At 44.9% G+C, this 25,346-nt stretch overlaps 1 protein-coding gene across 1 annotated transcript in view; it reads right to left on the bottom strand.

Moving 5' to 3' along the window:
* Nucleotides 1-25,346, bottom strand: part of LOC124777615 (protein quick-to-court) — a 342,810-nt gene that overhangs the window by 166,936 nt on the left and 150,528 nt on the right. The window contains exon 3 of the mRNA XM_047253077.1: nt 12,847-13,065. Within this exon, the coding sequence (XP_047109033.1) occupies nt 12,847-13,062 (216 nt within the window). The 5' untranslated portion in view covers nt 13,063-13,065. The remainder of the gene's footprint in view (nt 1-12,846; nt 13,066-25,346) is intronic.

The raw sequence follows: 25,346 nt of genomic DNA, 5'->3' as shown, positions 1-25,346 counted from the left end.
GGATTTCTTCTACGCATGCACAATATGTTACATAATTTACGTTCATAGTCAACTGCCGTCCGCCCCGATAGCTGAGTGGTCAGCGTGACGGATTGCCGTCCTACGTGACGGGGTTCGATTCCCGGCTGGGTCGTGGATTTTCTCCGCTCAGGGACTGGGTCTTGTGTTGTCTTCATCATCATTTCATCCCCATCTGACGCAGGTCGCCCAATGTGGCGTCGAATGTAATAAGAGCTGCACCAAGGCGGCCGGACCTGCCCCGCAAGGGGCCTCCCGGCCAATGACGCCAAACGCTTATTTCCATAGTCAACTGCCAGTCCCTACATCACCTCTGCCAGTCTTCCTGCAGAGTCTTCTGGCGTTGCTACCCTCCTACACACTACCGCATCATCCTCAAATAGCCTCATTGCTTATAGCTGCGGTCGGTAAATTCGCATCCAGTTCACCGCACAATCGTATGAGCCTCTGGTTTAGAGCTTCCACTCCACTCCAAACGAGAGGACCGCTATCGACTCTGTGTACGATGAGACAAACAGCGAGCTGATTGTGCACCCGGCATGCGGTGCTAGCTGCATCCACCAAACTAGCCATCCGCCGAAAGGAACCGAGGATGGTGTTAGAACCCAAACGCCAGGCGTCATTCGTGCCGCCATCGGCCACGATTTGCAGCCGGTTGCACCAAATGTTCAAATGTGTGTTGCATCTTATGGGACTTAACTGCTAAGGTCATCAGTCCCTAAGCTTACACACTACTTTGCTGCGCAAACAAGTTCTCCATGTACGCGTACACCACCATTGCTCTACCACGCAAACACAGAGGTTACACTCGTCTGGCGTGAGACGTTCCCTGGGAGGGAAGGGGACCCACCAGGGGGCCGAACCGCACAATAACCCTAAAAGAGTGGTTCGGCGTGAGGCGGCGGAGGGGTGAAGTGAACTGCGGTAGTCGTCATGGGGTTGTGGACCACTGCGGCTGCGGCGGGGACGGAGCCTCTCTAGGTCTACAGTTAACATACAATACAAATGCCGTGCTGACTCCGTCGTTTTATAAACACTGGATAGTTTTGTATTAGCAGAAGAGCCAACACCGTGTTACGAGTGGAGGCCGAAATGCACGTGTTTTAGCTCACGCAGGCTGGCGTGAGGAGGGAAGAACTATACTGACGTGAGGTCTGGACCATGACAAGGAATGAGAATTCAGAAAGCGGACGTAATTAGTTTGATCCTTAACTTTAATCCTTTAATGATGAACGTCGCTCTTGACGGTACATGATTCACAATATTATATGTTCAGAATACATTCTTGAAGTAATTATAGTAACTTAATATGGCGCCTTGCTAGGTCGTAGCAAATGACGTAGCTGAAGGCTGTGCTAAACTGTCGTCTCTGTAAATGAGAACGTCTGTAGACAGTGAACCATAGCTAGCAAACTCGGCTGAAGAACTCGAGCGAGTGCTGGGGAGTCTCTCTAGACTAGACCTGCCGTGTGGCGGCGCTCGGTCTGCAATCACTGACAGTGGCGACACGCGGGTCCGACGTATACTAACGGACCGGCGGTGTCTGGCGGTGACACCACAGGTAGCACTTCGTATCTGTTGCTAAGGCGTAAGGGGCCACATGCGCTGCCAATTCCCACTTTCACCCTCCGCACAGAAACACGCGAATCCACCACTGTCCACCACTTACCTTCGAGTGAAAACAGACTTGGCAGAAGCTTCGTATCGCAAGACGATGTTCCCAGAGACTTCCAACGGGACCAAAGGTGTCTTTGCTTCCGCCAATGGTGCCCCAATGTCGTTGCCAAAAAATGACTCTAAGCACTATGTAACTTAACATCTGAGGTCATCGGTCCCCTAGACTTAGAACTACTCGAACCTAACTAACCTAAGGACATCACACACATCCATGGCCGATGCAGGATTCGAACCTGCGATCGTAGGATGTCGTTGCAGCTTTGAGCAGTAGCCTGAAGGCTGCCGGCCGTGGCCAACGCACATTTCAGAAGTTTCTGAGCAGCGGCCAATTCTGCTTGTATCCGCACACAAAATAAGTACCTATCCACTGCGCACAATATAAAAAATATAGCAAATCTATAAAAAAAAACACGAACAAAGCACCCAGGACTAATGGAGAAACAACAAACAGACCTCAGCATGACATAAAATTACTGGCTTTAGTGCTACTGACGTTGTTTGGACACAAAATGTAAAGGAAACAAAAAAGAGATTGGACTATTCTTGCGCAAAACCACGTTCCCCCTCCAACAACAACGTTATTCATCTCTATCGATATGGAAATTAACAGAGTATGAAGCCCTAAGCACAGGAACAAGAAGAAGAAGAGAGGAGGAGGAAGAAGAGGTAGTGAAAGATATTTAACAGCGACTTGCTGGCAACGGAACACATGTGAGACTTCAGCTCTCCAGACCCAACGCGCGATGCCATTACGTCACGACCTCGGGCTTAGGATGAGAGCCAGATGTCCATTAGCAGCTGAAATGACACGGCCCCGCGCTGTGGTGACTCGAATTGATAAAAATAATTGGCTCCGCTCAGTACAGGGCTCTAGCACAGTACTTTACGTCCAGGCCTGTCTTTACGTTCCGCTCTCTCAGCTAAGACGCTAACCGCATCTGCTTAATCTGTCTTACATATTTCCTGGACTGCGCCTCTCCATTATTTTTATACGAGGAATGCTTGAAGTTTTCCACCCTGATAAGAAAAGCAAACGTCAGTTAAATTGAGTGTATCAACACCGTGGAGCGCTGACTGTACTTACAAGATTTGAATGTCTGTACCTGGATACCAAAATCGTAAAGCAATACGACGGCATCCTAAACTTAAAAATCGTCTTTGAATATTACAAGCTTTCCGAGCATTGTTACGCACAAAACTTACGTAGCTTAACAAAATGCACTAGTAGCTTAGTCCAGTATGAGTCTTCCTATTTCGCTTTTCGTACAAAAATTCAAAAATGGCTCTAAGCGCTATGGGACTAATATCTGAGGTCATCAGTCCCATAGACTCAGAACTACTTCAACCCAAGTAACCTAAGGACATCACACACATCCATGCCCGAGGCAGGATTGGAAGCTGCGACCGTAGCAGCAGCGCGGTTCCGGATTGAAGCGCCTAGAACCGCTCGGCCACAACGTCCGGTCGTACAACAATCATACCCCTTACTATTCTGTATACGGTATATTTATTTTATTATCAGTACCTGTCTTGATAATAAAACTTCGTAGCTTAATAAGGTTGATATCGTATGGTCACTTGTCGAATTTTTGAATTCTACATTTATTAACAAATGGAGAAGATGATTAACAAATGTTGACTACTAACAAATGGAAAAGATGATTTACAAATGTTGAATCCTAATGTTTTATTTTTAACTGCTGGTGGTAAAAAATGCCCTTACGAACGATGAAAAAAAAAACGTAAACATTTTTCTAACATACATTCACAAAACCCTAAGAATCACTGCGTGTTGAAAACGTTAAATGTATTTTATTTACCAAAAATTATTTTTGTAATTGATGTCATCATCAAAGAATAACTATATGTTAAAGATATATATAAAAAAAGAGCGCCATTACAGATTTTGCTCTCTCTTCTATTTACTTTCGATGTTAGTGGTCGAACTTTATCTGTTTGAGTAATCAGATGTGTGTGTGTGTGTGTGTGTGTGTGCGCGCGCGCGCACGCGAATCTGTTAAGTATTTCAATATATGTTTATAGAGCATTTGCTGGAATTATTTAACCACTGTAAATACACTTCCATGTCAAATTCACTAAGATTTTTCAGCATTTAGCATTTTTATCTGTTCCAGCATCATCGCTGACGAGCTGCAGCCGCTGTCATTACGCAGCAAATATGAATTTAAGCTAACCGCGCAAAAGGCGCACGACACGCACCGATTTCAATTGTTTCATTTTCGAAACAGCAAAGAAGCTGAGCAGTAAAATTTCTACACGTTCTCTTCCTGAATTTTGACTTAAAGCCCAACTTGAGACTTATCCTGGACTAACGAAGGCACTGACAATATTTTTTTGTGTACGGTAAAGAGTTTTCCTATGTAAAATCAATGAAAGCATTAACTAATATAACAGTGATTATTACTGCAGATGCTAAACAAATTTTACGCACGCCAATGCGAATCTCTGTGCTTCTCTCCATCTTACGAAGAAATTGTTATAGGTAATATTCCAAACGCAATATAACTGAGCTTAGCCGGCAAATAATAATAATTAATATTATTAACTGCATTATTGTGGTCAAAAAATAGAAATTATTTCATTACGATTTATAAAGACATTCTGCAACAAGATTTTTAAAGAAAATCTGCATCAACAATTAACAGTTCTCAAATCTCACTCTACACAAAAAATAATTTTTAAATGGAGAGACGGGATAGTCGTATGAATTCAATTTACATTTTGATTCAGACTAGCACGATTATAATATTTTTCGTTTAACACTTTTCGCTGCGGCTGACGCTTATAAGCGTCCGCGCTCACTGTCGGATTACTCGGTCTAGTTGCAGCGTCTAAGCTAGCATCAAAGCGTGTAAACTATTGTTTTGTGTGGGCATTTATCGAACGTATATTGTTCGTAAAGGCGGCTAATGAACCAACACCTGGACCTTCCAATGTGAAAAGGAGCAGGAAAAGTGTTAAACTGACAGAAGAACAGCTACTTAGTGTACTAGACGACAGTGATTTTCTGTGTAGTGAGGGCGAGGCATACCACGGAGATTGTCATTTAGAGGCTGCAGAAGAACTGCACAGTGATGATAGCGAGGAAGCACAGCTTTCGAATCTGTTTCGTGACAGTTCCGAATCTGACGATACGGATCACGTCGATTGTGTGGAAATCGACGACGAAAAAGAGCCCGACCTGTCACACGGAGATAATCAAGGCGAGTCCTGGCATAAACAACCACATAATATGCAGTATCACCCATTTACGAAGGAAGAAGTTTTGCAAATTCATCCTTCTGGCAATTCTCCTATGGATTTCTTCAGATTATTAGTAACAGACGAATTGTTGCAACTTGTAGTTGACGAAACGAACGATAACGCAGTCAACATATTGCCGAGCGAAAATACAAAAGAGGGATCTAAGATATGTAAATGGAAACGTTTAAGTATAGGCGAATTGCTAGTTTTCCTGGGTGTTTCGTTACATATGGGTAACGTTAAATATCCGTGATTACAAGATTACTGGAATAAAGAACCGCTGTTTGAGAATAGAGGAATAGCGATGAGTATAAGCAGAGACCGGTATCTGATCATATTACGCTCTCTGCATTTTGCAAAAAATCCACTTCCAGGAAAGATATATAAGATACGACCTATATTGGATTATTTTAACACGAGAATTTCTCAAGTGTATTACCCGGGAAGAGATTTATTAATAGATGAAACAATGATTATTTGAAGGGAAGATTGTCATTTAGACACTACATAAAAATCAAATGTAATAAATATGGCATTAAGATATACATGCTCAACAGTCCAGACGGTTTCATAAATAAGTGCGCTGTGTACACGGGAAGTAGTGGAGATATGGGGGGAAAAAGTCACGCTGAAAAGGTCGTTTTGCATTTGATGTCATAGAAGCTGCATGTTGGTCATCACATTTACTTGGACATTTATTATAACAGTTTTCATTTAGCTACAACTCTGTTGAACCTAAAAACACTTTCCACAGGTACTCTGAAATTAAATAGGAAATATACCCCCGAAGACGTTGTATCGGAAAACTTCATCTACATCTACATCTACATCTACATTGATACTCCGCAAGCCACCCAACGGTGTGTGGCGGAGGGCACTTTACGTGCCACTGTCATTACCTCCCTTTCCTGTTCCAGTCGCGTATGGTTCGCGGGAAGAACGACTGTCTGAAAGCCTCCGTGCGCGCTCTAATCTCTCTAATTTTACATTCGTGATCTCCTCGGGAAGTATAAGTAGGGGGAAGCAATATATTCGATACCTCATCCAGAAACGCACCCTCTCGAAACCTGGCGAGCAAGCTACACCGCGATGCAGAGCGCCTCTCTTGCAGAGTCTGTCACTTGAGTTTATTAAACATCTCCGTAAGGCTATCACGGTTACCAAACAACCCAGTGACGAAACGCGCCGCTCTTCTTTGGATCTTCTCTATCTCCTCCGTCAACCCGACCTGGTACGGATCCCACACTGATGAGCAATACTCAAGTATAGGTCGAACGAGTGTTTTGTAAGCCACCTCCTTTGTTGATGGACTACATTTTCTAAGCACTCTCCCAATGAATCTCAGCCTGGTACCCGCCTTACCAACAATTTGGGAGAGGAGAGACAATTGCGTCGTATTCTAATGGAGTTATGATTGGAAAATGGAAGAATCGACGAGAGGTTTCCTAAATTTCCACACAACATCTAAATGTTATGGAGCAAGTGACGAATGTGCGCCAGCAAATAGTCACGAAACCTTTGCCTGTTATGAGGTACAATGCGTGTATGTCTGGGACTGATAAACAAGATCAGATGTTACCGTATTATTTGTGTGAGCGAAAGACTATCCGCTGGCCGTAAAAACTATTCTTTCATTCATAGACATGCTAGTTTTCAATTCTCTATATCTGTAAAACAAGTACTCAGGAAATAAAATGACGTTGTACGATTACAGAATGAACATTATAAAGCGCTTTCTTCCACCAATGGACGTTCCACGAAATGTGGGCAAGAAACATCACAAACAAACACACGTTGTTCAAAAGCGGGAAGCTACTGCAGGGAAGAAGCAAGTTACGGGGAAGCGGTGTAAGAAGTGCGCGGAACAAGGCAAGCACACTCGTACACTATACGAGTGTACAACCTGCCCAGACAAACCTGGATACTGTTTGAACTGCTGTATAATTTCCCGTAAGTAACAAAGACGCCATGGTGTCGGGGAAATTCCGATTATCAAAGATAACTTCTTTTATTTCTTTTGACACTGCATGGTTTCTTTTTATGACTTGAAAGGTTAGAACTTTTTTTCACGAGTACTCAGAAAATAAGGTTTTCTTTTGTGTTAAGTCGACTTATTTCTTATTGCGTTGTAAAGCGTTCACTTCAGTTTTTTATGAAAGAATTTGTTGTGCTAAATTTGTTTTAACAGCACCGCAATTGAAGTGATGGGGGACACGAGGGAAGCCTCCACGTAGGGCGTGTTTCGCTTACTAATTTCTATACATCCGGGCGTCCTCTAGGCGTCTATGATAAATGTAGACGGCTAATTCTCTCATACCAGGAGCAAATATGCTACTAAATTGACGACCTCTATCAGAGTCAATCTTAAAAATGCGCATTTGAAGTAAATATAATTTCAAATGAATCTTGTTTCCTTTTTCCTTTTTATCCTTCTTAACAATTTGGATTTTGGAATTCAAATTTTTCCTGAATGCAGTGGATCTGTTGCTTGTTTGAATTGTATTTTTTGTTATATTATTAACATATCACAAACATTTGAATGACGCCCGTGACCCCTATGGGTGTCAGACAGCAAACAGACTTTAAAACATGACCGCAATACAGGCGAAGCTTATTTGAAGTAATGCAACTAAGGTGTCATCATCAAGTCGATATAGAACATGATCCTACAGACCTTACAAGGTCTTGAAGTCAGCCTGTAGCTCAGGTGTGCTTACAAGGGAACCTCCCCATCGCACCCCGCTCAGATTTAGTTGTAAGTCGGCACAGTGGATAGGCCTTGAAAAACTGAACACAGATCAATTGAGAAAACAGGAAGGAGTTGTGTAGAACTGTGAAAAAAGAAGAAAAATATACAAACTGAGTAGTTCAAGGGAAGATAAGCAACAATAAGGACGGCAGGAACGCAGGAGCGGCGTGGTCTCGTGGTAACGTGAGCAGCTGCGGAACGAAAGGTCCTTGGTTCACATCTACCATCGAGTGAAAAGTTTAATTTTTTATTTTCAGTTTATGTGACAAACTCTTATGTTTTCATCACTTTTTTGGGAGTGATTATCACATCCACAAGAAAACCTAAATCGGGCAAGGTAGAAGAATCTTTTTACCCATTCGCCAAGTGTACAAGTTAGGTGGGTCGACAACATATTCCTGTCATGTGACGCACATGCCGTCACCAGTGTCGTATAGAATATATCAGATGTGATTTCCTGTGGAGGAATCGGTTGACCTATGACCTTACGATCAAATGTTTTCTGTTCCCATTGGACAGGCACGTCCTTTCGTCTACTAATCGCACGGTTTTGCAGTGCGGTCGCAAAACACAGACACTAAACTTATTACAGTGAACAGAGATGTCAATGAACGAACGGACAGATAATAACTATGCAAAAATAAACAAAATAAAATTTTCAATCGAGGGAAGACTTGAACCAAGGATCTCTCGTTCAGCAGCTGCTCAGGCTACCACGGGACCACGTCGCTCGTGAGCCCACGTTGTACATGATGTTGCCTATGTGGCCCATGGACTTCAGTTTGTATATTTTGCTTATTTTTTCACAGTTCCACACAACTTCTTCCTGTTTTCTCAATTGATCTGTGTTCAGTTTATCAAGGCCTATCCACTGTGCCAACTTATAACTAAATCTGAGGGGGGTGCGATGGGGAGGTTCCCTTGTTAGGAGCGTCGGCTCCGAGCGGTGCCTGCCGTTTCAGAGTGTCACCGGCCCGTACTCGCACATTGCCGGGCCCCACTGGGGAGTTGCGCGCCTGCACCGATGCCGCAGCCAAAGTGTTTAAAAAAAAAAGGCATTTCGCGTTAATAGCGTGGCCATGGTGGTCTAGTGGGCAGAGCCCAAGACTTGCCTTGGAGGTCCCGGATTCAGCCCCAGATAGGGTAGGGGACCTTCTCCTCCTGTTGCAGACCCTCCAGGACGGCCACGGGTCCAGCCAGCCTGCTATTAAATGAGTACCGAGGACCTTTCCCGGAAGGGAAAGGCGGGCCGCGGCGAAGTGTCCGCCACCCTCCCCCTGCTAGTGCCACTCCGAAGAAAGGGTGCACTCTACCTGGTCACGGACTTGCGGCACAGTCTCTACTTTGCCTTTCTACAGCAAATAAGGACTTCATTTTCTATCTGATATTTCTCATTTTTGTACCAAATTTTAATTGATTGCAAATAGGCGCATTTTCATGTGAATATAATTACATATAAACAGATTTTTTTTTAATATTTATGTATCAGAATTTGATTAACAAACGGATATGTAAATTAGCAATGTGGTCTTATTAGTCAACGGACTATAAACGTTTTGTACTTAACAGGGCTCTGAAATCCTGTAATCCTCAAAGGCGATCTTTTTTTTTAATTGCGTGTACTGCTCTGATGTCTGGACAGTGACCCTCAGTCATGTACGGATGAACAAAATTGGAGAGGACCAACCCGTAAGGGCCCCTTCTTAGAACGAGATGGCTGTGTGCTGTGATTGGCACGCCACTTGAGGTTGGCACTACTTCCTCCTGCGGGTCATCGTACATCGCCGGCGAGCGAGGTGTGTATCCAGTGAGCGCGAAGCTGGAAGTGCAGTGACAGTCGCGGACCGGAGTCGGCGGACATGTGGCTATCGCCTCAGTGTGCGATTCGCGCCCGATCCGAAGAGTGGCTTGGGAGTCCTGGATGGCTTGTTGTATGGTAAGGCGGCCACTATACCAACAGGTTCCTGGCGAAAAATCGTTCTGTGGAAGTGACCGTATTCAGGTGGTGCTCCGTAGTAATACGGGGTGTTCAAAAAGTCTCTCCGCAGTACCGTATGATTGTTAGCCGCGCGTACCGTATGATTGTTCGCCTGCCTGGGTTACTTCCCTTCAAGTGGACTCTCCCAACATCCCACTCTTTAGTTTATCTCAGCCAGCGTCAGTAGTATCGTTGGCGTGTGTCGTTACGTAATGACGTGAACCTTTAAGTTTAGTTCCTTTGTTTTGTCACTGTTAAAATGCTAACCATTGAAGAACGTGTGTCTTTAAGCGAACAAGTGTTCAAAGCTGGCGGTAAATACATAGTTTCAGTTCGTCAAACATTTAATTCAGTTTTCCCGGAGACAACACTCTCACATCGCTATTCTGTGCTAGATTTGATTAACAAATTTCGAAGTACGAGATCAGTGATAGATGCACCGAGAAGTGGTCGTCCTAGCGTTTTGTCTGAGGGTAAACTACTCGATATTTCCGATAAAACGTCCACGAGTCCGAACAAGTCAGTAAGAAAACTCGCTCAGGAAATCGATGCTAGTGTCAAAACGGCTCACACAGCTGTAAGGAAAAAATTAGAACTTTTCCCACACAAAGTGACAGACGTGCAAGAACTGAAAAATACTGATCATGGCAAGAGACTGCATTATTTTCAATGGTTCAAAAATTTCGTTCAACAAAATGGAAGGGATATTGTTAATGAAACGTTTTTCACTGATGACACGTGATTTCATTTATCCGGGTAAATGAACTCGCAAAAATCTCGTATGTGGAGTACTGCAAATCCATTGTGTATTAATGAGGAACCACTTCATTCTGTGAAAATGGGATTTTGGACTGCAATTTCTAGCCTCGGATTGTGGGTCCCATATTTTTCAACGAAACAATAAACCCACGACGATACTGCAGTGATATTCTGTACCCATTCATAAGAGAACTTCTGTTAAGTGAAATACTCAACGGCTATTTTCAACAATATGGTGCAACCGCGCACACGGGACGCGTTTCAATGTCACTGCTTGCTCATGTTTTTGGTGATGGCATAACTTCACAGGGACTATGGCCTCCACGGTCGCCTAACCCAACACCACATGACTTTTTCTTCTGGGGTGCAGCAAAAGCAACTGTCTATAAAAACCGTCCAAAATCCATCGATGAATTGAAAACTGCAATATCCATTTCACTGCTTCTGTTACATAAGAAATGTTACAGCTTGTGTTTGGAAACATGATTAGACGAATACTATTGTGTATTCAACAACAGGGGGAACACTTTCAACTTTTAATGTGAAAATATGTAAGTTAAAAGTGAATATTCAGTAAATTAATAACTTTTATTTCACTGAGTTTTATTTCGGTATATTGACTGCGGCAAGTGGCACGCGCGGCTAACAATCATACGACACTGCGGAGAGACTTTTTGTACACCCCGTATTATTCTAGAACTTGTGGAATAAGCATAACGGACGCGCTTTTGTGAAGACTTCGCTCTGTGGTGTTGCAAAACTGTGTTTCCTCGAAGTGTCGAAGTCCACTACAGCTGACGCACTGGGTTCTCCATAATGCGCTGAATTTTAGTCTGTTTCTGCTCACGTATTTTACGGTGTTTTGGTCATGTATGAAAAGGTCATGCCATGTAATGTGATCACATCTAGCCAAACAGGCGAATCTATCAGCGGCAACATTCGAGAAGACAGTTATTAACGGTATTGTATTGTATTGTATGGAACTGGGGACCTATAAACAACGGAGAGGCTTCGTCCCGCCGTTGGTATCAGTGGTTCACAGCCCCACAACAGGCTACAGCAGTCCACCCACCCCACCGCAGCGACACACCGAACCCAGGGTGCGTTTCGGCTCCCGGTAGACCCTTCGGGAAAGACTCACACCAGACGAGTGTAACCCCAATGGTTGCGTGGTAATTGTGGCGTACGCGTACGTGGAGACAGTACTCCGTAAGTACTGCAGCGCCGATACATTCACTTCATGTAAGCGAAATAGCAAAACTGGAAATAAAGTAAAATGCGCTCTTTTCTGCAAATAAGGAGTACCTTACAAGTATGTATGTATGTGTGTGAAATCTTATGGGACTTAACTACTAAGGTCATCAGTTCCTAAGCTTACACACTACTTAACCTAGATTATCCTAAGGACAAACACACACACTCGAACCTCCACCGGGACCAGCCGCACAATCCATGACTGCAGCGCCCTTGACCGCTCGGCTAATCCCGCGCGGCTACCTTACAAGTACCCTGTGACCTAGCTCATTTTCCCGTGCTCCATAGGTCATGTGTTACTTATTAGTTACTGTTTACGCACTTTCTCCTGGACGACAGCGCACACGACAAACAATATCGGAGTTTTGGTGCATACTCTGTCGATAAACAACGTTTGGTTCCAATCTGACTGACTGACATCTGGAGGTGTGGCTGTCATAACCTAACGATATTTTCTCCGAATGGACAGTCAAACTTTTAATAACGTGTCAGATTTACTTCGCATTCACATTAAAAAAGAAGACAAGTATGGGGAAGTTTTTCTTCCACTTTATCATGTAACGAAAGTTCATTAGAATACCACAACTTGGGAACACACACATCGCTCGTGGAAGAACCGGAGAGCTTACATTTCATTATATTTTGTTGTGCTACCGCTTCTATGTTGTGCGCAGAATATCGATTTCCTCCTTAGTCTTTCTGTGTAATATATGGCTGGGGAAGACGCAACTCCTCTACCATTTTCGTAACTGCCAGTGCTCTTTTATTATATTTTACCGTTGTCTCACAATACAATAGATACATTGTAATAAAATTCGTTTTTCGGTAAACATGCGCAGTGAACCGTACCCCAAACAACCTCCGCCATTTTGTCAAGTCAGCCGCCAATCAACATTTCTGTAAATTGCGGTCTGTGTTTGACAAACACGTCAGACTGCCAAATATTTGAGAAAAGCTAGTTAAGTTTGACAAACTGTTTCCTCTTTTACATAAAGCGCAGACAGGGGAAGATGCGTTCCGCATCGGTGCTGCAAGAGGTCAGCACCGGTAATGAGACAAGGTTGCGTAGTGGCGGATACTCACTACGCTGTGGGACACTAGTTTCACAGCACCGTAAAACAAGTACAGGCAAGCAGTCGGTACTCACCATGCTGCGGTTCCTGACGGGCGCCTCGGTCTCCGCTATGGGGAAGCAGGCGCGCTGCTGCTCGCCGCGCAGGCGCATCGAGTGGCTGCGGCGCATGGCGCGCGCCACGGGTATGCGGCTGCTACTGCCGCCGCTGCTGCAGCTGCCGGTGGGCGAGGTGGCGGCGGCGGGGGCGGTAGCGGGGGCGGAGGCGCCACTCTGCTCTGCGCCGCTCATCGCCTGCCGGCACACAAGCGCGTCGCGCCGTCAAGAGGGGACATTGTCCAGGCACTAGCTCACTCCAACAAAGTGCACTCTCATACTACAGAGAAAATTTCGGGAGTATCCCATACTTAATTCCTTTATGCCGTAACACATATCCCATCATTTTAAGGGCTCGCTTACTGCCGACATATCATTATTTTACACGTTAACATTCTAGGGAAGGGATCAGTTGAATGCTGTAGTGGCAAGTAAGCAACTGACATTGGAAACTCCCCATTGCACCCCCTTCAGATTTAGATGTAAGACAGCCCAGAAGACAACCCGTCAAAAACTGAAACATGAAAACAGGAACAAGGTGTACTGAATAGTAATAAAAAAAGTAAGCTTAACAAGTGTAATATTGAGCGCGGATTAACAGCCGTGGTTAAGTGGTTGCTCGGTCAGTGGGTTAGCTACACTCTGTATAAAAAAAAACTGCCCCGAACAGGTGTAGCGAACAGTAACACACAAGTCCGCAGCTCTTGGTCTCGCGGTAGCGTTCTCGCTCTCGCTTCCCGAGCACGGGGTCCCGGGTTCCATTCCCGGCGAGATCAGGGATTTTCACCTACCTCGAGATGACTGGGTGTTGTTGTGTAGTTTTCATCATCACCATGATCATCCATCCCCATTACGGTCAGAGGAAGGCAATGGCAAACCGCCTCCGCTAGGACCTTGCCTAGTACAGCTGTGCGGGTCTCCCGCATCGTCCCCTACGCTCTTTCAGGGAGTATGGGACTTCATCATCAATAAGACACAAAATGAGGTTTCTTGGGAAAAAATGTGGTCACAGTGTTGGAGATTGAAGCATATAAGCCGTGTTCAAACCTATCTCATGCCATTTATTTTTATTTTGTTTTATTTTTTTTTTTCAAAACGCTATGAACTGTCCGTCCAGTCATTGAAATGTTTGTTCTGTTGTTGCAGTCTTCGCATCTGTCGTACTACACACTGGTTGTACAGGGTGAGTCACTAACTGTTGCCACCTAGAATAGCTCCGGAAGTATGATAGGAGCTGAAACGTTTGTGGGACAGAAGTTGCACGGGACAACGCGGGCCATAATATGACGTTGGTTTTTTGTTGCTAGGTGGGGTCGCTTCAGAGATATGAAGGTCAACTTTGTTTTTTTTTTAAGGGATGCTATAGTTTGGTACTTGTTTTCTGACAGCAGCTATCGATGCGAATCCAACGATGTGTAACAGTAAGGTCTTTGAAGGTCAACAAAGGTCAGAAAGATGGCTTGAACGTCAGGAGATGTTCGAAGTGATCACCATTGGTATCAATGCAGTGCTGCAATCTTATCATGGACCGAGTGCTATTCCTTATCACATCGGTACTTATCGAAGCACATGCTCTGACAATTCTTCCTCGCATATCTTAAGGTGCAGTTGCAACGTCTTTATAAACAATGTCTTTTACGAATTCCCACAAGAAAAAAATCCAGAGGCGTCAACTCTGGCGAACGAGCCGGCCACGACACCTCTCCTCCGCGTCTAATCCAACGATTTGGGAATTGTCTTTGCAACTCACTTCTAACGATTAGCGAAAAATGTGCCGGACACCCATCGTGTTGATACCACATTCTGTTCCTTGTTCCTAAAGGTATTTCTTTTAATAACAGACCTAATGTTTCCTGCAGGAATGTGGTGTACTTCCTACCATTTAGATTTCCTTCGATGAAACAGGATCCTATAATTCTGTCCTCCAGAATCCCACACCATACATTCGCCGACCGTGGTTTTTGGTGTGCAACTTGCCGCAGCCAAAATGGATTATCAGTTGCCCAGTAATGCATGTTATGCAAATTAACATTTCCATGGTTCGTGAATGTAGCCTCGTCAGTAAATAAAATCAAATTAATAAATGTGTCATCCCTCTGAATCTGAAGCTGAGCCGATCGGCAGAATTCAATGCGACGCATAAAAACCGTTCCAGTTAATTCTTGGTGGAGACTGATAAAGATGCAGAACACCAACAACATTACTATGGCTCACGCCAGATTCCCTTCCGATTTGACTCGAACTAACACGAGGATCTCGAACAACAGTGGAAAAAGTACCAATTTTTGTTTCCTCGGTAGTAACTTTCCTTTGCTGGATATGTTTCCGAAGCGTTAAAGATCCAGTTGTTCTCAATTTATCATACACACATTAAAATGTACGACGTTTAGGGCGAGTGCGTTGAGGCGTTGAGGATATCTTTCAGTGTATAAGTCTCTAGCTCTCACTGAATTTCGTTGGCATTCTCCGTAAATGAGAAACATATCGACTTGTTCTTCGAAGGAATACATCATTCACATTCGCTTGATTCGACGATACTAGTCTTACCGTTCCTATTAGTTTGTATTGCGAAAACGTCGAATCGTGTTTACATGTCAATGGTACGTTAGATGGATGCGCCATATTCGACGAATATTTACTATTTGCACGATATACGAGAGAGAATTGTCAGAGCATGTGCTTCGATAAGTGCCGAAGTAATAAGGAATACCACTCAATCCATGGTAAGAATATTGCAGCACTGCACTGATACCAATGGTCATCACTTCGGACACCCTCTGTAAATGGACGTTCATGCCACCTTTTTTCCTTCGTTGACCTTCAAAGACCCTACTGTAACACATCATTAGGTTCGTCTCGATAGCCGCTATCAGAAAATAAGTACCAAACTATAGCATCCCATTTGAAAAAAACAAAGTTGACCTTCATATCTCTGATGCGACCCCACCTAGCTACAAAAATCCGTCATCTTATGGCCTCCGTTGTCCCATGCAACATTTGTCCCGCGAAGTTTTCATCTATCATAACTGAGGAAAAAAAATATTTTAAAAAAAATCTTTACTGTAATCATTATTTCGTAAGTTACCAATAGTTAAATTTTTTCAAGTACTAGCATGAACACGTGACACACTGTGGTGGAGATTATAGCTTGTGAAAGCACTGTGTGAACATCGTCTTCCTCACATTGTCTACTCACTACTACTTTGTACCATACAGCTATGATAATAAAATTCAGATGTATACATCACATATGCTTAAGCATCTCATAAAAATGCTTTCTGCGAGTTGCAGCTGGTTCTCGAAACTGACTAGAAGTTGTTTCATTATTCACTTGGCAACAATAACGGAATTAACTGACAGAATAACAACAGTAACTACGTAGTGGCTGCTACACTCTGTAGGGCTTACACAGTGTTGTTATTACTACGAGTGACTGGGCCCTGTCAGATCACACATTGCTATAGTGTTTCTATCTTCGGAGTTTCCAAGCAGCTCCCATTTTTTACTCTTTGTGTTCTTTTTCTTTCTTCAGTCTAATTTGTCCCTGGTCTAGTGGTGACTTCATTCTCTGGTAGTACTTTCCAGCTGCTAATTATTTGTCTGTCTAAGTTTCTGCTGAAAATATCGAATAGACTTATGTAAGTCTTCTCTTAAATGCATTTTGACTGGCTCGATACAGTGCATGGCTTCGAGTTGTTCTACGTATGTCGCTATCATTATCATCAAACTAGCTGGGGTACCTGCCATCGCTCAGGGAGTTGACATGAGGTTGTCTGGCACGATCTCCTCCTCTTTTAGGTTTGGCGTTGTCTAAAGTATAAATCAAACCAACTTTTTATAAACAAGTACACTAAGTACGCTTTACACACTTTATTTTCGATTTATATTCAGTCACTTTATTACTGAGTACTCACACTTCACTGTTTGTTTTTATTCACTCACTGCACTATTTTTTCGGTTCCTCCATTCGTAAGTGATAAGAAACTGACGTTCGAACACACGGTGGGTCTCGCTTTATACACCCCTACGAAAGCTTACCAAAACGCTTCGAATAGTCCACAATATTCCGGATCATTCCACAACAGTGGAGAGTGTTCTAGAATATTCCACAATAATGTGGGATATTCCATGATGTTCCCGAACATTCTAGAATCTTCCCGAATGTTCCAGACTATTCCCGAACATTTCAGAAGATCCCGGATCAATGTTGAATATTCCGGAACATTCTGGAATGTTGTTGAATGCTCTCGAATGTTCTGGAATGGTCTAGAAATGTCTAAAGGGCGAAATTTTCCAGCCCTTATATCCTGAAAAGCACGCCCTCCATGTAAAAATGGTAGCCTCCTTCATGGCTGGGGAATAGAGGGCTACCACACCGTACAACTCCCTTGGTCGTAGCGGGACTAGTTTCTGAGTTTTAGCGGCACGCACACTGTACATTTTTATAACATATATGGGAGTATGCGTACGGAACGATTTGAAGTGGAATGATCATATAAAATTAATTGTTGGTAGGGCGGGTGCCAGGTTGAGATTCATTGGGAGAGTCCTTAGAAAATGTAGTCCATCAACAAAGGAGGTGGCTTACAAAACAATGGTTCGACTTATACTTAAGTATTGCTCATCAGTTTGGGATCCGTATCAGGTCGGGTTGACAGAGGAGATAGAGAAGATCCAAAGAAGAGCAGCGCGTTTCGTCACAGGGTTATTTGGTATGCGTGATAGCATGATGGACATGTTTAGTAAACTCAAGTGGCAGACTCTGCAAGAGGGGCGCTCTGCATTGCGGTGTAGCTTGCTGTCCAGGTTTCGAGAGGGTGCGTTTCTGGATGAGGTATCGAATATATTGCTTCCCCCTACTTATACTCCCGAGGAGATCACGAAAGCAAATTTAGAGAGATTCGAGCGCGCACGGAGGCTTTCCGGCAGTCGTTCTTCCCGCGAACCATACGCGACTGGAACAGGAAAGGGAGGTAACGACAGTGGCACGTAAAGTGCCCTCCGCCACACACCGTTGGGTGGCTTGCGGAGTATAAATGTAGATGATGATTATGGTTATTATTATTAGTGACAGTGGCCAGAAATAAAGCATTCGCAGCCTAAAGTCGTCCAATTTCCACCATTTCAGAAGTAATGAGTCCAGCAATCAGTTGCTTAACAAACAGTATAGTGCACGCACTTTTACTTGGTTGATATGAAATGGGGGTGCAGGGTGTGAGTGAATCAAGTGTCGCGAGGGAGAGTAGTGCAAAGGAATCATATTTTGTAGTAGGTGACTACCTCCAATACCGATACAGAACTTGTAGGTGGCACTTGAGATAAAACATCTATAAAAACTAAGTAACTTATGGTCTATCATTATCACATTTACTAAAATTCAGCACCTTTATCTTATCCTCTTTACGCATCGGAATCGTGAACGCTCCTACTTACTAGATAGATAATCATGAACAAAATCATAAACACAGCAGTAGAGTCGTGAGAGGACGGGCAGCTTCTTATCAGACTGTCAGCCAACGTGACGTGCTGGTGCCAAGGCCGTTGGTGGAGCATTGAAGGTGGCGGTATCGACTGTTTCTCTGTGTACACTCGGTGACAATCTGGCGAGGATTTAAACAACCTGTGTGGAAAAATGTATTGACCAATACGTTATCTGCATACGTTGACACTGCAACAGCCACAGTAAATTCAGATTAGTATGCTGGAAGGTGAAGCTGTTCGAAATAATCCATATGTGGTCAAAGCGGGCCTGCCTGAGATCTCATTTGACACGTCTGCTCGCAGGACGTTTAAAACAGAAGCGCTACTTAAGACCAGTCTTTCGGGACAGACTGGCGTTGGTTTGCGGTGCTGTTGCTGAGTAGCTAACTTTCATGATATCGTAAGAAAGGCAACACGGTCGTTAAGCAAGAAATGTCAGAGTATCTGTTGTATTTGCCGTTTGCTCATCACACAGCGACCATTCGTAGTGGTAATATTCAAAATCGATTTCGTAGCGAAAAGGTGAAATCTATTTCAAGTTTTCAAACGCGTGTATCCTATATTAAAATAATTCACGAAACTTCTCGTTCCCACCGGAGCATCAATCGTGGTAAAAGGTTCCATGATGCATTAATTTCAAACGCCGTTTTTTTTCCCCCGCACACGAGGAAGAAAGAACTGATGTCGCCAATTCCAGGATGCAAATTAGGTAAGAAAAACACTTCATAACATTGCCAGTAACATGGGATTACTATGGAGATAGATACTTTGAGGTTAAACAGTGCAATCTAGGAATACCCAAATTGAAAAGGAAAGTAACTCCAGGTTTGTAAACGGGTATAGCGACCTAGTCTATGTCGTTGGGTCAACATGTGAACACGTCGAGATGGGTCCGCTGTCTTGTTCTTAGAAGCACTCGCGTGTGAAACAGCATTGTGCTCTTTCAGCAGAGATAACACAGATCACCATCTGCCTTACTTTACAGAACAGACAAGCCTCCGAACCACACTTTCTGTGAAGAGCAGTGGACGACCTCAAACCATTTAGCGCCTAGTGGTAGTTTCACTGTCCCACCTCTTTCCGTCGATGCTCACGACAGTAGCACGTGATCATTCGACCAGCTTTGCCGTTTTCGAGACACTCGTTCACAGGCTTTGCGTAATAACGATCTGCCCTTTGTCAGAGTCGCTTATCTCAGTGGATTTACCCATTTTCGGCCTGTATCTTTGCTAAGGTGATACCTCGTCCGTGTCTGCTCGTCTTACGAACCTTCGTTACCGCATCACGTGCTCGTAATGGCGTCAGGTGGCATCCAACCAAAGCCTTCTAGATACAAGGCCTACCCACAGCGGCCATATTGGCACGTGACGTCACAAACTGTTGGCCCTCTTATCTTCAGTCGGCAGTCCCGTTGGCGTGTATGTTGTGTTGAAAGTGTGTGACACGTGAAACTAATATATATTTCATACAGTATTCGCTTACAGTTCTTCGAAGTATAGGATACAAGTGCTGCGTTCCCTTTTGTCAGGGAAATTATAAATCCCAAAAAGGCATGAAAGTGCACATGTTTCGATTTCCCAAATGTGTGAAGTTGAGAAATCGCAGGATTGCAGCTATTCCCAGACAGGAATTTGTGTCTATGCATCATTCAAGCGTAAGTAAATGACAAAAAAATTGTAGCGTGTTATTTGTTTCCATTGCACCACATTTGCCAATTGTTTTTAAAAGCAGTTATGTATCATGTACTAGCATCATTTGTTTCTTAAATCTGGATCATTGCTGCGAGGTTAATACGGAGCTGGCTGTGAAATGTCTCTCATATTTGCAACTATTGTCACACAGAATAGTTATATTAATTAGTGTGACTCGAAAATGTTTAGTATCCCTTACCATTCCTACCAGATTATTGAGTTTCCAGTAATTTTATTTGGAAGAGCTACAGAATGATTTTGTTCAGTTTTACATATACAGCTATTCGGAAATATTTTTTCGGGTTTTTTGATTTATTACACATTATGTCAGGAGGTGCTCCATTTCGTCAAATGATTTGAGTTTCGTGTGAGATAAGCAAATTTTGAAGTGGAGAGGAAAATTTACGAAAATAACCAGGGAAACAAATTCTTAAATTCTATAGGAGCTCCAGTTGCCTTATTTAAAACCGAAAACGTCTGCTTGTTGTTGCATATTTCCGATTTTTTTACTGCAATAAAGCGTAGCTCCTGAGGTAAAAGACAGAATTTAAAATCACAGTTTGTATTCAAGCCTAGAAACGCGTATTTAAGGCAAATTGTCAAAATAATTTTACATCTTGAAATAACATAGGGCAGTTTTGTTCAGTTACTTTACGCATTGATATAAATTTCCACACTTGCATTACAAGGACATGTAGAAAAGGAAAGCATGAGAATCATAATGTTTCGGCTGAACAATGTGTCAAACTGTATTTTTAGCTTGAGAGTAGCACCCACTACCCACAACTTCAAGATGAATACTGTGAAAAGTTAAACTATAGAGAAATTGTATAAATTCGTAGAGTTTACACAGTGTGCGCCGATACAGCTGTGTTGTCAGTCTAATCTTCACGTATACTTGCTCCACCAGCTATTGACGACAGACGGTATTCTCTCAGATTTCAGTGAAAAACAACGGTCAGAAGAGCTACACATATCATGAATGCACTTGGACTGCAAGAAGAACTGGTGTATCAGGTATCGTGTGGGCTTAGGTAACTGCAGAGCAGATGATGGTAACGAAACAGACAGCTAGACACTGCGTCTCATTTGCGCCACCTTGGCACGCCTTTGGCGGTTTTCATTCTCTGCTATCTTCTTTTTTGCGGACGGAGCTTCAAATGACTCGAGGGAACCGCAAAACCTCACAGAGCATAGGGAGTATCCGGAGCGTCCGTCGCATTCAGCCCCCTCCTTTGATACCGGTTAGTTCACGGTGAAACGAAAGTATCTGGTATGGCATGGCAATATTTGTGTACAATGCCGGCAACATTACAAAAACTTTATACTCTTGTGTTCACCTGTTCCGTATAAAGCTACAATTCCTAGAGAAGACAATTTTGATTTGTGACATTACCTGGGATGTTACTATCCACATAGTGGTTATTGTTGATATGCAGTGAAAAGAGTGTGTGTGTGTGGGTTGAGGTTTTCGGGCGCTAAACAGCGTGGTCATCAGCGCCCAAACGCATAGAAACAGGAACACATGCGGAGAAAAGACGAAGACGGACAGCGAACAAGGAGAACGGCTAAAAGACACAGACCTGACGCAGTTACAAATCCTCACATACAGAGGCAAAACAAGAGGAGAAGAAACGCACTAAAAAGGAAAGGAAACACAAGGAAAAGAGAACAGAAATTGAAGGGAAACAAGTAGGTAATCGTGACTGGCGGACCTCTTACCTAAAACCTGGGTGAACCAGTCACCCAGCAGCACATTAAAATTCTCTCCCTAAAATCCGAGGCAACAAATTGGACAGGACACAAAACCGTAAGACCTTAACCACAGTCGTTGCGTCGTCTTGCAAAATAGAGGGCAAATCCGGTGGCAAGGAAACCACCGCCCTCTGGTCAGAGAATAAAGGACAGTCAAGTAAAATGTGGCGCACAGTTATCAGGTCGCCACAAACACTACAGATTGGGGGGTCCTCCCGCCGGAGTAAAAAACCGTGCGTTAAGGGACTGTGCCCGATGCGGAGGCGGGTGAGGAGAACCTCATCCCGCCTGCATGACTGGTAGGATGTACGCCATGGCCGCGTGGTGGCCTTGACCAGACGCAGCTTATTTTCACCGACTGCCAGCCACTCCTCTTCCCATTGACGCATAACACGAGAACGCAAAAGGGAGGTAACAGCATGGAGGGGGACGGCACATTCAACAACGTGAGGGAGGGAACATGCATCTTTGGCAGCCACATCCGCCAGTTCGTTTCCCCTAATACCCACGTGCCCCGGCACCCAGCAGAAAGAAACCTCCTTCCCCTGCCGTTGCAGGTGGAGTAGGGCATCATGGATGTTCTGGACGACCGTATCCGCTGGGTACAAGTGTTGCATGGTCTGAAGGGCACTCAGAGAGTCAGAACAGATGAGAAACTTAAGACTGGGAACACATCTCATCTGCTCCAATGCCCGCAAGATCGCAAACAATTCGGCATCAAAGATGGTAAACGCTGCAGGAAGCCGTAATTTGATGACTCGATCAGGGAAAACAACAGCACAACCTACAGAGTCCCCCTGTTTAGAGCCATCCGTAAATACTGGTACATGGTCAGGATGCTGGTTTAAAATATCGTAAAATAAGGAGGTAAAAACAAACGCAGGAGTGCAGCTCCTCCGGTACTCTGACAAGTCTAAAAGGACGCTGGGCCTCTGGAGCAACCAGGGAGGCAGGCGGGTAAAACCCTGGAGTTGGGGTGCCACACGCTCCACACCAAGGGACTCAAGCAAATGCTTGGCACGAATCCCAAATGGTCTCGTTGCCCTTGGACGACTGGAAAAGAGACGTTCCATAGGGGGTCGGGCAACAGTAGGGTACGCAGGGGAGGTAGGACAGGCAAGGAATTGACACACCCGTCGCACCATGAGGAGTTTCCGCCGGATGGCGAGCGGCGGTTCCCCTGCCTCAGCACACAGGCTGGGGATGGGACTGGTACGGAAGGCACCAGTGGCCAGCCTGATACCCTCATGGTGTACTGCGTCAAGAATCTTCAGATACGAAGGCCTCGCTGACCCATACACAGTGCATCCATAGTCAAGACGCGACCGGACGAAAGCCCTATAAAACTGCAGCAGACGCGCCCGATCTGCTCCCCAGGACCGATGGCTCAAACACTTCAAAATATTCAGCGCCTTCAGGGCCCGCACCTTGAGGTCTTTAAGGTGCGGCAACCACGACAACTTGGAATCAAAAGTGAGGCCCAGGAACCTCACAGTGTCTCTAAAAGGAAGAATGGTGCCCCTCAGACGCAATTCAGGGGAGGTAAAAGCACGTCGAGAACGATTAAAATGAACACACACACATTTGTCTGCAGAAAAGGTAAAACCCGTCTTCGCAGTCCATGCCTCTAATCGCTTTACCGTAAGCTGCAGCTGCCGACTAGCAGTGACAAGACTGGAGGAAGAACAGAAAACAGCAAAATCGTCCACAAACAAGGAGCACTGGGCAGGACTCCGGATTGTGGACGTGATACTGTTAATGGCGACGGCAAAGAGGGTGACACTTAAAACGCTTCCCTGAGGAACACCATTCTCCTGCACGTACAAATCAGATAGCACATTACCAACCCGATATCGAAAGAGGCGGCGGGAAAGAAAGGACCGAATGAAGATGGGGAGATGGCCACGAAAGCCCCACTGATGGAGTTGATTGAGGATAAGGCGGCGCCAAGTAGTGTCATACGCCTTATTAATGTCAAAGAATACACCTAGACAATGCTGGTTACGTAGGAAGGCCTGCTGGATGACCGCCTCAAGCAGGGTCAAGTTGTCTATAGTTGAACGACATCTCCGAAAGCCACACTGAGAGTGGCTAAGGAGCTGCCTGGTCTCGAGCAGCCAAACCAGGCGACGGTTGACCATGCATTCCAATGTCTTCCCGACACAGCTCGTCAAAGCAATACTCCGATAACTACTGGGATGCGTTCGGTCCTTTCCCGGTTTGAGGAGGGGAACCAAAATCGCCTCCCTCCACGAGTCAGGGAACGTGCCGGATGACCATATCATATTAAAACAATTCAGGAGTACTTCCTTGGATGGCAGCAACAAGTGCTGCAGCATGCTGTACAGGATTTGATCAGCACCTGGCGCAGTATCATGAGCCACAGACAGCGCCGAATCCAGTTCCCACATTGTGAAGGGGCAGTTGTAGGGTTCAGAATTTGGAGACCGGAAGTCCAAGTGATCCCTCTCGATAGCAGTGCGGTAGCGGCAGAAATCTGGATCACAGTTCATAGTGGCAGTAGATTCGGCAAAATACGTGGCCAGTGTCTGGGCAATGTCTCTCGGCGCCGTGAGTAGACTACCCTGATGCAGCAATGCCGTGACAGGTAGTTGGCTGCGTTTCCCGGAGATCCTCCTGATGGCTTCCCACACTTTTGTAGAACTAGTAGAGCGGGAGATGGAGTTCAAGAACGATTGCCATGACCGTCGTTTGCTCTCTTTAATCACTCGCCGCGCCTTGGCCCTTGCCACCCGAAAGGCCGCAAGACTGTCAGCTGAGGGACGGCACTTGAAGCGGCGCAGAGCTGCACGGCGGGCTCGGATGGCTGAGCGGCACTCAGTGGTCCACCAAGGGACAAGGCGCCTCTTGGGATGACTTGAGGACCGTGGGATCGACAATTCAGCAGTATGGGAGATCACGGCTGTAACATGGTCGACCCATTCGTGGACGCTGGCACGGTGTTCCAAAACAGCTAAATCGCTGAAAAGTGTCCAGTCAGCTCTGCAGAGGTTCCACCTGGGTGGCACTGGTAATGCTACAGTCTCATCCAGGAGGCGAATCCAAAGGGGGAAGTGGTCACTAGAATGGAGGTCAGCGGCAACCTCCCACAGAGCAGAATCCGCGAGTGCTGGAGAGCAAAAGGAAAGGTCAATAGCTGACGACGACCCAGAAGCAGTACAGAAATGAGTGGGAGCACCAGAGTTGAGGATGCACAGTTCTTCGGATACCATGAGGCTTTCCAGAATGCGACCCCTGGGGCATGTAGTCGTAGAGCCCCATAAGACATTATGAGCATTTAAGTCCCCCAGAAGGAGAAATGGGCGGGGGAGTTGGGTAATAAGGTCTGTGAGAGCCTCAGAGTCTATGGCGTCCTGAGGCGGTAAGTAAACGGAACAGATTGCGAGCCTCTGCCCCACAAGAAGGTCAACTGCAACTGCTTGCAAGTCCGTAACGAGAGGGAGCTCAGATGAGTGGTGCATGTCATGGACAAAAACCGCAACACCACCCTTTGCCCTTTCCCCCATCAGATCATCTTTTCGATACACGGTA

The sequence above is a fragment of the Schistocerca piceifrons genome, chromosome 2, assembly GCF_021461385.2.
Source record: "Schistocerca piceifrons isolate TAMUIC-IGC-003096 chromosome 2, iqSchPice1.1, whole genome shotgun sequence".
NCBI classification, from domain to species: domain Eukaryota; kingdom Metazoa; phylum Arthropoda; class Insecta; order Orthoptera; family Acrididae; genus Schistocerca; species Schistocerca piceifrons.
The sequence above is the reverse complement of the archived record's forward strand: the minus strand, read 5'-3'. Positions and strand labels throughout refer to the sequence as shown.